The 13,822-nt window shown below is 26.4% G+C and overlaps 1 protein-coding gene across 1 annotated transcript; it reads left to right on the forward strand.

Annotated features, from left to right (window-relative positions):
- Positions 1–707: 707 nt before the first annotated feature.
- On the forward strand, positions 708–5,642 carry LOC111038631. Its single transcript, XM_022321813.1, has 6 exons — positions 708–924; positions 1,397–1,624; positions 2,416–2,577; positions 2,679–2,889; positions 4,415–4,610; positions 4,807–5,642. Exons 2-6 carry the CDS (start codon positions 1,451–1,453, stop codon positions 4,988–4,990), a joined length of 927 nt encoding a protein of 308 aa, XP_022177505.1. The 5' UTR covers positions 708–924; positions 1,397–1,450; the 3' UTR covers positions 4,991–5,642.
- Positions 5,643–13,822: the final 8,180 nt, after the last annotated feature.

Raw genomic sequence — 13,822 nt, forward strand, 5'->3', positions numbered from 1 at the left:
TACTTAGGTATACTAAGTCCCTTATAAGATGTTCAATTTAAAAATATTAAAGATTGATATTATGGCATTATGCATGATTTTCTTTATTGAAAAATTAATGTCATTATAATGTTCTAGTTCATGTGTTCTTAAAAATATGAAAGAAATGGTTATTTAGGGAATTATGTTATTAACTTTAGTACTTTACTATGGTTGGATTAGGAATCGTTTAAATAATTTTGGTACCCATAGTAATTATACTATAATATATTTTAATTATTATTTATTATATTTTGAAACAACTGTTGAAGAGGTCAGGGGAGCGAGTCTCCCTTCCTGGATTCGCCACTGGGCACAGTGCTGCAGTCGCACAGATTCACGACAGTGTGTCACTGTGTCAGACGTCACTGATGGTACACATGGAAGTAGTAACTTGTAGTAAATAAATACATTTTATCGTGGAATCAAAGACCGACGTCTATTTTTTGACGTATTCAATTCGCAGTTCCTAAGCCATAAACGCATATCAGCATACCACTAAGACAAAATAAATCCATCTATTTTGTGATGCTGTAATGCTGAGGAGTAAGTTGGCGCCGCGCCAGTCGCCAACAGCTGCTACTTTCACTTTTGCACTGCGAAAATTGTACCCTCATTAATGCGCATGCGGTGTGTGAACAGCTGATATTATACTCTATACAACATTTATTATATGTCCGAAATATCATGACTCACTAGTCACTGATAGTCAAGTTCAAACAACAAAACTGATAATATTTATCTCAAAAATCGAATGGCCGACTGCCGTAGTTGTTGAATCATAAGCTGTAGTTGTTACTCGTTAGTCGTGGTTATTTTTAAATATCCATAATCCATGTCATTGTTGCATGACGACGAAATTGGGTGGCGATACCGTCGTCTTACCTAATCAGGTGCTCACAACTCGTAAGTACTACGTAAGGCGAACTACCCGAGGTAGTTTATCCCACGGTAGAATTGTTCTACTATTTAAAGGTTTGGTGCCTGACGAGTCTTTGGTTAAGTCTAATACCGACTAATAAAAAGTATTAAAACTACTTATTTTTGACACTTGATTGACAATTGTAGTAAAAACATACGATTACTTAAAAATCATTTAAATTCTAAGCCTTACATTAATTATAAGTCTAGCAATAATTCAAAGTAGATACCTAATTAGATAAGCTGGTACTTAGTATTACTTAATCTATACAAACTATACAGTTTTTAAATTAAATTTTTATATTAATGTAATTTTAAACCGAAATTTACTAATTTTACTTAATGTATGAACATTTTATTTTCTAGGTTATTATGGCAAAAACTCAAGTTAATTTAATTACAATTTTTGTTACCTTTGCTATTCTTAACAAGAAATTCTTTACATAACATTTTACAGGTTCCTATGTAAGAACATTATGTAGCATTACACATTTGTAGATGAGCCATCAGAATGACAGTCGCGGTATTGGATAAATATCATTTGGGCATTAGTGCCATTGTTGTTGTGGCTATGCAACTTTTATTTTTCACTATTGCCGTTACATTTCAGTATGATAAAGTGGCTGATTTTGCTGGTGGTATAAGTTTTATTTTAGTGGCTGTGCTAACATATGGATTAGCTCAGGTAAAATATGCTCAAATATTACTTTATAGCATATAAATTACTATTAATATTGGTTAAACTAAACCTGCTAATGAAATATAATCATGGGAGTATCTAGTAAATAATAATATACTTAATATTCAAAGTGAATAAAATTGTTTAAGACAAACAGTCAAATGAGTTGTTTACCAAGTTTATATTAGTTGGATGTTTTTAAGAATCACATTAAATGTGATTATACTTTATTCCCTAAATACAATTTATGTAGATCTAAAATAACTTTTTAAGTAATTGGTTGACTATTAAAAAAACATGTATTATGACATATTTTTTAATTATCTAGTTCAAGTCCACAAGTATATTACAGTCCTTGAAATATCATAAATTCATATTTTATATGAAAACATAGGAAAATAGTATAGGCAACTAAACATATTGCAATAATGTTGCATATATAAAATCCCTGGATTCAAACACTATAACACAATAATAATAATAATATTATGTACATTCAATGCATAAAATATAAAAATATTACTTTGAAAAATCATAACGTTTGAATTAATTGAACTGTCAGACTATTTTTTATCACAAAATTCAAACATTTAGACATTAAATATTAAATTATAAGAAAAATATCAGCTAATTAATAAATGTTTTTTGGCAGTAACTGGCATTGTAAAGTTATTACAGAAAAAAAACATACTTAAGTAATATAAAAATAATCAGTAATAATAAACTAAATAATTTTAATAATTTCATTTAGATGTTTGTGATTAAAATAGTTACTATTTTATTTATTTATTATTTAGACACACGATAATCGACAATTTATGGTAACATTATTTGTATGCATTTGGGGTGCTCGATTAAGTTCTTATTTATTTTATCGAATAATAAAAATTGGAAGGGATGCAACATTTCCAGACAGACGTAGCAATATGATTCGCTTTGCTGTGTTTTGGACATTTCAAGTATAACTGCCTTTTATTTTAACAGATTGTATTTAATTACATAGTATTTTTTAATTTGATGTTGTACTAATTTAGTTTTGAATTTTATAATTATTCCCTAGGCTATTTGGGTGCTTGTTGTTAGCTTACCTATTATTGTTATTAATGCACCTCATAATTCGATAAAAGCTGGAGCCCCTAAAACTATGACAACATTGGATACTGTTGGCTGTTGTGTGTTCATTTTTGGTTTCATTATTGAAACTTTTGCTGATTTACAAAAGTATGCATTTAGAAGCGAAGAGACAAACAAAGGAAAATGGTGTGATGACGGTAAGTCAAAAAATGCTATTTATCTTGTTATTAGTCTTGCTATGGGCAAAACAATCGCTCTTAATTAATATCTTCTATTAAACATTTCTTTTCACACTTAGGTATTTGAAACTTACAAATCTTTTAATTAGGTCATTCTCCTGGGTATCACTAGTCATAATTCTGGGTTAGCAAGACATAAATATCTAAAAAAAATTGATTTTGCTATTATCCATAATTCTATTCTTCACGCTTGATATTCAACATTTTATACTATTACAAGATTTTCAATATTCAAACACTAATTTTTGTTTCAACATTTTCATTTTCATTTAATTGTACATTTATCGTTTTAACTATTCTATTATAGTGTAACACTTATCAGTTAAATGTTACTACTTACTAGTTGCCAAATATATTGACTTTATTATTTGTAATTTGACCTTTCTTATTTAAATCCCATTTAGTTAGTTTTTTTTTGTGGGGTAGTGAAAGTGGCCTTCAGTACCCCCTAGTGATGCCAATGGTCATTATTTATGATATTTCCATCATATCGACCAGTAGATGAATAACCATGTTTTTAAAACTTGACTGTCCTAATCTATCGTTTAATTTTGTTTAAATTTATTATGCAAGTTATGAGCATTTTAAAATGTACAAACAATTTACAAGGTTAAAATGCTCATAGCTAGCTTTGAAATTAAAATATAAACTAATCCTATGTTAGCCACTAGATAATATTCTTACTTCTAAATTTGGTAATAGGTCAATTCACCTAAAATTAAATACAACAGAGTTAAATGAATTATTCAGATCATACAATTTGTTATGTTATGCATTTGAAAGACAGGTACAATACATGTGGGTATGGCATCATCTCAAGGAAGTGCATGCATTTTGAATACTACCACTTAAATAGCATAATTATGAGTACTCTTTAATATCTTGATGTCTGATTTACAAAAAAAGCCTTAGTTCATATTGAACACCTGTATGTCAAAATATTGAATGTTTCCAATTGTTGTTTACACAATTTATTTTAAAACAAAAGAATTCATTTTAATTTAAAAATCTATACACTAATAAATGTAAACATTTTATTAATTAAACATTTCTATTCACTTGATAGTAAGAGTTGCCGCAGCCATGGATTTTATATTTTTGTTATATACTAACTACCTACCAACTATAATTAATGAGTATAATATAGAATCAATGTTGCTACTTATATCAATACCACAAAACTATGGACAACAATTGATACTTTCTAATATACCAAATATGAAAGTATTAACTTACCTTTAAAATAATATTATAATTGGTTAAAAATCAATAAAAATATACTGTAATCAAAATGGCAGTCAATATGTTAAGGTTGCATCTAAAAATTGCTATAATGTAGTTTCATGTTAAATTAGAAATGCCATTGCTATAAATAAACAACCAATTTATATGAACATATTATCACACTTTAAGCTAAGTTAAAAAATATTAACACATTAGTGTTATATTTTAATATTTAATATGTTTAATATGTTTACTGTAGGTCTATGGAGTATGTCTAGACATCCAAATTATTTTGGAGAAATAGTATTATGGTGGGGTGTTTTTATTGTGTCATTGAATGTGATTGAAGGTCCAGAGTATATTGTTGTTGTATCGCCAATTTTTACAACATTTATCATACTCTTTCTCTCTGGTATTCCACATTTGGAACGTGTTTCAGATCATAGATTCAGAAAGTATGTTAACTAAAAAAAATTTTTTTATGTAATTTATGTTATATGTTGTTGTTTTTTGTTATATTATACTGATTTTATATAAATTAGTTTTAAAATTATTACTAACCATTATTTGTATTGGGTTTGTCTTGTTTATCAATGAATAATTATTTAAATAATTACAATATTCACCAATATGTTATTTTATACATTCTAGCAATGCTCATTATCAGCTTTACAAACGATCCACTTCACCATTAATACCTATACCGCCGTCACTTTATATTGAAGTTCCGGGTTTTATTAAAATGCTCTGTTGTTGTGAACTACCTTTATATAATTGGATGAGAGCACATCCTTCAGATCCTCCAGAAGCAGCTCCAGCTCCAAAATCATCCTAGCAAAAAAAGGGAGCGGGTGTAACTATGGTACAGATTACAGATCGCTCCCAAGAAGGTCCTGTGTACTCAACAGCCACCACGTACGTCTAAAATATAAAACATCTAAAAATATTTATTTGATAAAGATAATTATTATAAAAATAATGCATTTAGGCAGTATGGACATCATCAAGTAGGTAATTATTAAAAAGTAAATGTCTAATACCCATTTCTTTTCATGTACTGTTTAGTTAAATATATTTAGAATAAACCAATGAATTCATTATGGAAAAATAATAAGTATTATGATGAATTACTGTTAAAGAAGTTATATTTATTCTAACCAAATTTTGTTTTTTTTTTTTGTGTGCAAGTGTATGTTTCATTATTAATAATTATTTAATAATTTATTATTGAGATATCGCAGTTCTTCTTCCATTATAGTGTTAGCTTATAAAGGTACTTATTGTGTCAAGTAGGTTTGAAATATGGGATCCAACTATAATTTTTAAAAAATGTCTACATAGTTTTACAATAAAAACACTTATGATTAGTTAAAATACCCCTGTAGTTTTACGTGCCTATGCTAATAACACGAAACACATCAGCTGAAGATAAATGCAAATTACAATATACATTTTTAAATATTTTCATAAGTCAACTAAATAAATAAGCAAGTCAACATTATTCTTCATCATTACTTATAATTTCTACTTAATAATCAACTTTTAAAATCTGTTCTAGTTTACATTTTATTCGTATAACTGTAAATTTTAACTATCCTGTATATTTAAAAAAAATTAAACATGAATATTAATCTGAAATAAAATAAATAATTACATACATTATAAATTTTAAATGAATCAAACCCATTTCGTTTATTTAGATTTGTATTTATTTGTATTTATTTTTAGTTAGGTATTGTTAAGATTAGGCTGACTAAAAAATAATAGGCCCAGTGAATTATAAAAATAAAATCAAAAATACTTTTAAGATTCCACAGTTACTACTTACCAACTAGTATATAATAATATGTTACTCAATTTTAGTATAGTATAAATTAAAGTAATAATATATTATAGTTTTAATTAAAACTCCATAATTTTTTTAGTTTTGCCATGAAAGTCTACCAAAATATTGATTATTAAATCTGATTGTGAATCTTGCATAGGCAATATACGCACGCAGTAAAAAAAGTTTTTTGTTCTAAATGATATAATTATAATTTCTTAAAATAAAAATAAATGTTTGTTTTAAATTGTATTGCACTAATGTTAAGTGGACTTAATCATAAATGATATGTATTTATATAATTATATTTATCAGCACGCAGCACTTCAATATATATTTTGCAATAAACGAGTAAACGACTTAATGTTATGACTTTGAGGAAAGTTTTATAGATTTAATCTTTTAGCTTCAGATAATTATAGTCCTGGATTTCAATTATTATATAGTAATCATAAAAATGTTATAATTAATAATAATTAATAACCAAAAAGTATATAATACAATGAGATAATTTATATTTTATTCTAGATTCTATGAGGAGCAATATGGTTTCACAATAATGTCTTTTTTTCATTTATTTATTTTTGTGCTCTTTTTGAGTCGTTTTTGGTTACAAATTGAATCTAGTTAGTATTTGGGGACTCACAAGTATAAAATCCCCAGAAACATTTAAAAAATAATAATTTAGAAAAACAATTTTTAAAAAAACTTCAAAATGTTACAGTAAAAATACTGAAATATAACATATGTAATTAACTCAAACTTAGATTTAATTAAATTTGTGAACTATGAATGGTTGATTTTTTTTAGTCTCATAGTTATTATAGTTTAATTAAGATCTGATACTCGTGTTTCTAAGTTTGATTATTCGCACAACTACCCATTAATGATTAATAATAATAATATTCATTTTCAGTACTATCAATATTTAAATTATACAGTTGAACTCTTGTTTAATAATGTTATTAATAATTTGTAATTTTAGCTGGCCTATTTTGAGGCTTATTAAGTTGAATTTGAGTTGTTTGAATTATTTTGTTGAGTTTTTGAAGTATTAATATTATATTTTAAGCATTTGCTAAAATATCTGCAAAATGCAAGTATAAGCACAGTAGCGTATGTGTTATATTCTTATTGGCCAATTGAGTTAATTTTTTAGGTATTAACTATACATAATGTAATAGTATTGATTATTTCCAAAGAATATAAATAGCTCAAAATGAATTGTTTAGTTTTAATAATTTAATTAAGTTTAAAAGAGTTGCATATAATTTGTGATATTAGAATTATTTCTTGATCTGTGATTACTTAAATATTTCCTGTACAATTACTTTAGATACTTTTGAGAGCTTTCAATAGTATATAATTTACCATATTTTATAATATATTAAATAAATAAACAAATTCTAATAATTATTTAGTCAAATTAATCATATATTATTTTAACTTCTTATCTGGAGCATCCCAAAATAAGTCAGATGATTAAAGTGTATTTTGTCTACAGGGAATATAGATGAATGGTATTACAATTATATAAATTATTAATAAACTTATTTTATTTATTTATTATTTAAATCAGCGGTTCCCTAAGTGTGCGCCGCGGCACTCTGGTGCGCCACAGTGCCTTCACAGGGGCCGTAGAATTTCATATGGTCCAAAAATAAATTTGAAAACCCGACGATGGTGGCGACAGAAATGATTACGATTATGATTATGTAAATATAAATATATAAACTATGTATAATTTTAATTAAATCCATTTTCTATTTCTTCTGATTAGTCATCCTATGACTTGGGGAGTATAAAAAAACCTTTGATCAAAAATGTGCCACAACCCAAAAAAGTTTGGAAACCGCTGGTTTAAATAGTATAGTTAAACTTTTTTACTAAAGTACTTGACCTATTCTACAATTTTTGTATATTTTCACTTATTATATTCACATTTATATATTTAAGCTTACATTTTCTTATGACACCATATGCATATGTTGCACCAAATATTTTCACTTTAGTAAGAGTGTGCAAACTTATTAAATAATTACTTTATTTTACTTTTTACTATTTAAGAAATAAAAAAAAGTTACAAACTAATTCTTATACATTTTCAATTATATAATGAGTCATATCTTAGTTACATTACTATTTACTTATATAAGTATTTAATGTATTAAAAAAATATAGTTTTAATATTAATTGTATCAATATATCTTTATCTATAATTGATAACTGTTATTGCCTATTCAGTATGCAAGTATATATTATGTTCTCATTATTTAAAATAATAGATATTATATTCATCTGTTATTTATCTCTGTAACAATAGAAAATAGTAGTGTATGTAATTACTATTTATTAATTTTTTCATACTCTTTGGTTGTAAATTATAAATGTATAGTTACAAAATTTAAATAATTGTTTTCTTATAAATATGATTTTAATTTTTAACTGTTAAATTGAACATTGTTTGCAATTTGTATTAATATATTTAAAATATTGTTTTATTCCTTTGTTGTTTTATTTTATATTTCATATGTTCATGTTTACTATACAAATAAAACCAAATTTGAAAAAAAACTCAATAAATTCAAGGCTGGGCATAAACAAGTTCAAAAGTTAAAAGTTAAGTTAATTTTAACTTTTAACTTAAATTCTTAAAATTTAATTAGCATTAACTTAATTTTTAACTTAACTGGTTTTTATACCTAAACTTAATAAATAACAAGTTACTTTTAATCAAATCCAATTTTGTTCATTTATAAAAAAATAAATTATAAATATAATAAAATTATTATTGATAATTAAAGCATCTTATGTGAGCTTCATAAAAATATACTTTTTATTATTTTAACCATATAGCTATAGGTGCTTATATACTAAAAATAAATAAATAAATAACTTAACTTAAGTTAATAAAAAATAACTTATAACTTAACTGAGTTTAAAAAAAAATTGGATAATGTAAATAAATAAAAAGACTATAGCGTATATAGACTACTGTATATTTATTAACATAAGAGATGCTCCTCACGTCGGCGTCGGGAACTAACTGGCCGACTGTCGTGTGCAGTGTTGCAACCGTACAATGTAATATGTGATTTAGAACCTTACATTCGGCCCAAAAAAAAAAATTAACAATGAAATAAAGTATAATAAATCATGGTGTAATAATAAATTAATAACATAACTAAATGATAAAATAATACTATCTTGTATAGAATTACAACTTATGTTTTCTTGTTGTTTTTTTTTTTAATAATAATTAAAATAATGAAATAATAAATTAATAACTTTAGTTAATAACCTTAATAGGAACAAACATAATAATAAGCACCTCAACTAAATAATTAATAGTGGTACAAAATAGTAACTGATAATAAAAGATAAGTATAAAAGTATTTAATGTTTTATAATAATTTTAGTATAATACCTATCGGCCCAAAAAAAAATTAATACATAATAACATTAACCTACTATATAATCTTTTAACCAAGATGGTGTCTTGCGAGTACGTTTGTTAATGTTGTTTACCTCTGTGTCTATGGCTGGTGTAGGAGAATTGATTTGGGTGTTGTCTGTGAGGGAAGTTGGAGGTGATTGTTGATTGTTATCCTCAAATTGAATCTCGCCTGGATCATCCAAATTTGGTCTGTATTGAGCTGGTTTAAGTGATTGTACATAAACTATTCTGGAATGTTTTTTGTTTGTTGCATCGGCCCTGGTAATTTTATAACAAACTTTTCCAACTGGGTGTTCAATAACAAATGGTCCTTTAAAATTTGGTGTAAGTTTTGTGTCATTTGTAGACTGCCAGTTATACCATACTCGTTGACCTGGCTGGAAGTTGTGATGGCTTCTATGTTGATCGAATCGTTTTTTGTTTAATTTGTGATTGTCTTTTAAGTTTTCAATTGCTATACCTCTACTTTCTGCAAGTAAGTCTAGTTGATCCATTCTTGACAGGTCTGACTGTACTGAACCTAGTGCCATATCCATAGTAGAAAGTTTTGGTTCATAACCATGTAATAAGTAGAAAGGTGAAAACTTTGTAAACCTTACAATAACTATTAACTTTAAACTTTTTAAAATGTTTTCTATGAACTTAAATTAATTTGGTTAAAAATTATCATTAACTTGCCCAGACTTGAAAATAATAAGCAAAAATACGGCAAATCTGCTATGGTTTAATAATTTTTAACTTATAAGTTATAAGAAACTAATCCTAATGCCAGGTTGAAATCAGCCAGCATGAAAAATCTATTAATTCAAGTAAAATGACATGTAAAATTTAAAGGTCAGATTATCATCTCAGGCATCTGATAAGCTTTTTTTATATATTAATTTTAAAGCGAGTTATGAATGTTTTAAGATGTACAAACAATTTACAATTTTAAAATACTCATAACTCAATTTAAAATCAATGTATAGTAAAATAATCTATGAGATGCCCTAGATAATAATCTTACCTTTACATTTTATATGATGTCATTTCACTCTAATTTTAGAAATTATAATGATTATAATGATTATTGTGAACGTAAAATTTGCTATGTTGTGCGTGGGTCAGAGAAAAAGAAATAAACAGTGCGCTAACATCATCTTAAATGTTTAGTGATTGTTTATGCAATCATTGCAATATACCATAAATAGTTTTAATTATACATATTAAATAATGAAGCATGCTCTTTATTCATTCATGTGTTGTGAAATAATACTAAAATGAGACTATCATATTCAAAAGGTAGACAAATAGTATCTATTTGATAAATTATTGTCTTATTTTAAAAATCTTTACCTAAAAATGTGTATTATGTATAAATGTTGAATGTTTACTATATAGTATATAGTAAAAGTAGGTTACATTAAATAATAAATGCATCACTTTGTGTCGTTCTGTTTGAGTCACAGTGCATAAATAGTTAAATACCACACAAACGGCAATCGCATTAGACATTTATAATTCGGCGAGGTTATAGGCTATTTTATAGTAGGTCTGGTTGCTTTGAATTTCTACAACATGAATGTGATTTAAATATTCAACAATGCATTTTTCGATTGACTACTGTTATTTAAGCCAAAGCTTGGTCAATAAATTATAATATTATCATATTTATGTTACCTATACCTATTACCTATCAAATATCTGTGTTAGGGAGATAAGTTGTTCTCTTACTTTTCAAGTAATTTATTTACATTTTATTGTAAGTAATTTATACATTATGGAACATTTAAAAAAAAACATATTTTAAGAACCAGATGATAATTAATGTTAAATTATCATATAGGTAGTTATGATTTTCTCACAGTTTTTAAAGCTGTTTGACAAAAAAAGTTGTATTTTTAATAAATACCTAGTAGGTATCTTAGAAATGTATTGTGATTTAAAATTAAAAAATAATAAGTTACACAGTTATTTATTTATTTGGTTTGTTATTATGAACATTTTATAATATTTCATATTATTGATTGTGATTACCTACTTAGAGAATGTACTAATGTATTAACAAAATAATTATTAAGCTCCGTTGAAATTGCCTTTGATCAAATAAAAACTAAGTGTCTAAGTGAATTAAGAATAATTTAATTACAATAATTGTAATTATTGTAATTATTTTGAGAGGTATTTTGTAATGGAATTTAATTACCAAAAAACAAAAGCCTTCCCCGACACAAGGTAGGTACCTATTATAATTCTACTTGGCGTAATATAATAAACAGTGTTATACTTCTTTAATAATATAAACTATAAAGTAAGAATGTTTAATGATTGTAACTAGTAAGTTATAATTTATAACTGACCTCTGCAGGCCTTGATTTTATTATAATTATGTGCAGTAAAAGACATAGGTACCTAGTGTTATTATTAATTCCAACAAACACACTCCATCAACTAAGTGTAAAAACCTCGATAAGAAAAACTTAAGTAAGAAAAGTTGTGATATCAAAAAGGGGCTAAGTAGGTAATTTTCTAAATTCATTAGTAGGTACAGAAATTATTTATAATTGTTTGTATTTGATGAAGTAGTTCGATAATTTAATACAAATATTTAAATTTGGCTTGGCGGCTAATAATATTTACGACTACAACTCAAGATATAATGCTCACATGTACATGAAAATATTACCATAACACTATTTAAGTATGCGCTATGATTAGTAGCCGAGCTAAGTTAAATTATCACACTAGGTACTTCATTAAATATTTAAATACTAACAACTATAAACAATTTCTATGCTAATGAGTTTAGAAATTACTACTAGCCCCCTTTTTGATATTATCACAACTTTTTTTTAATTATAGATGTTTTTTACACGTAGTTGAAGGAGTGTTTTTGTTGGAATATCACTCATTTTTTTTTTAAATTTTCGATATCATTAGCATAAAATATCTCTAGCTTATGAATGTTGCTGGAAAACCATAATGCAAACATCCTTAGCTCCATTAGGGCATCAATCATAATACATTTTTGTATCATCGCATCTAACCCATTTATTACTTTGACGAATGAATGGACAGACGCCATTGAATTAAGTAGCAGATCACTAACCACTGAGCGACGATGACAAATGTAATAAACTAATAAATAATATTGCAATAATGCATGTGAACATTGTGAACTGACTAGACTACGGAACGAGTCGGTGTTATCCCCCATTTCCCCCTACCATGCACTGTTTAAATAGCGATTGCAACCGATATCAGTGGCATTGCTGGTCTGGTTGCTTGGAAAGAGAAATATGGGCAGCCAGCATAAACGCGGCGCGTACAACATATACATTGTTAAATTGAACAAAAAAATAGTGTTTCGATCAATAATTATACTCAGGCAGTCAGGCCTCAGGGTGCGACCCTCCTATCAACTTGAAATTCATAAAAGTATCATCTGCATAGAATTATACTGATCATTAGGTGTAAATTACAAGTCAATCAGTTCATTAGTTAAGGCTACAGAGAAGTCGCACCATTGTTCGTAAAATAACATAAATACGAGTTGGTCGTCTCGTGTAATAATGTAGTGCCGTTGTCAAGAATCACGAGCTTTTATTTTTTCTTAGCTCTGGATTGTCATAGTTACTATGAATGGATATCACTGATATCAGATGATCCATTTAAGTAAGACACTCAAAATCTATTGTCGTTTTTAAAAATATTTATTTTACTTAATTAATAAGTCGTTAAAAACAACACTTTTCTAAAAGAAATATATTTTTATCGTTATCATTTTTTAAATTGTTAACTTTTTAAGTCCCCTGCTTCAAAATATGAAATTAAATATGTTGTCATTGAAAAAAGTAAAAAAACAAAAAAAATGGTAAGCTTTGTCTAGTAACGACTTAAAGTTAAAATTATGTAATTAAATATTTTCAAAAACTTAAGGTTTACCTGAAATAAAGAGTGTTTTATGTTAAATTAATCACCTTGAATAAATGTACAAGCCGTGGCGGTGAGCATCCGGGAGTCGCGGTGTTAACTATCTAAATACGTATCTATACCACACCTCTAAAATAAATATTTATATATAATTTTGAGACTCCAAAATCGTCTGTAGTATTAAAATAATTTGTAATACATATTCTGTATTTTTGTTACCTATATATATAACAATTTACAAATGCATATTTACATTTATGTTTTATTTTATTTGTTAAGAATATAAACTATTACTAGTTTAATAAGTAAGTTACTAGTCTTTTGAATAGTTTCTGCGACCCCTATTAAAATCCACTCAGCTTACTCGGCTGGCACCTGCAGCCTGTTGGTATGCCGTATATATCCGCGCATATATGAACTATATAATAAAAATATATATTATGCAAAACGATATTTATTCTTTTTTATACGCT

Source organism: Myzus persicae, unplaced genomic scaffold, assembly GCF_001856785.1.
Source record: "Myzus persicae strain clone G006 unplaced genomic scaffold, MPER_G0061.0, whole genome shotgun sequence".
NCBI classification, from domain to species: Eukaryota; Metazoa; Arthropoda; class Insecta; order Hemiptera; family Aphididae; genus Myzus; species Myzus persicae.

What these genes read in the sequence shown, in the direction of transcription:
- LOC111038631 (XM_022321813.1), top strand. Translation starts at nt 1,451, where the DNA reads ATGACAGTCGCGGTATTGGATAAATATCATTTGGGCATTAGTGCCATT. An exon ending in CTGTGTTTTGGACATTTCAA is followed by an intron (nt 2,578 to 2,678) that starts GTATAACTGCCT and finishes ATTATTCCCTAG; the next exon opens with GCTATTTGGGTGCTTGTTGT. An exon ending in AGGAAAATGGTGTGATGACG is followed by an intron (nt 2,890 to 4,414) that starts GTAAGTCAAAAA and finishes TGTTTACTGTAG; the next exon opens with GTCTATGGAGTATGTCTAGA.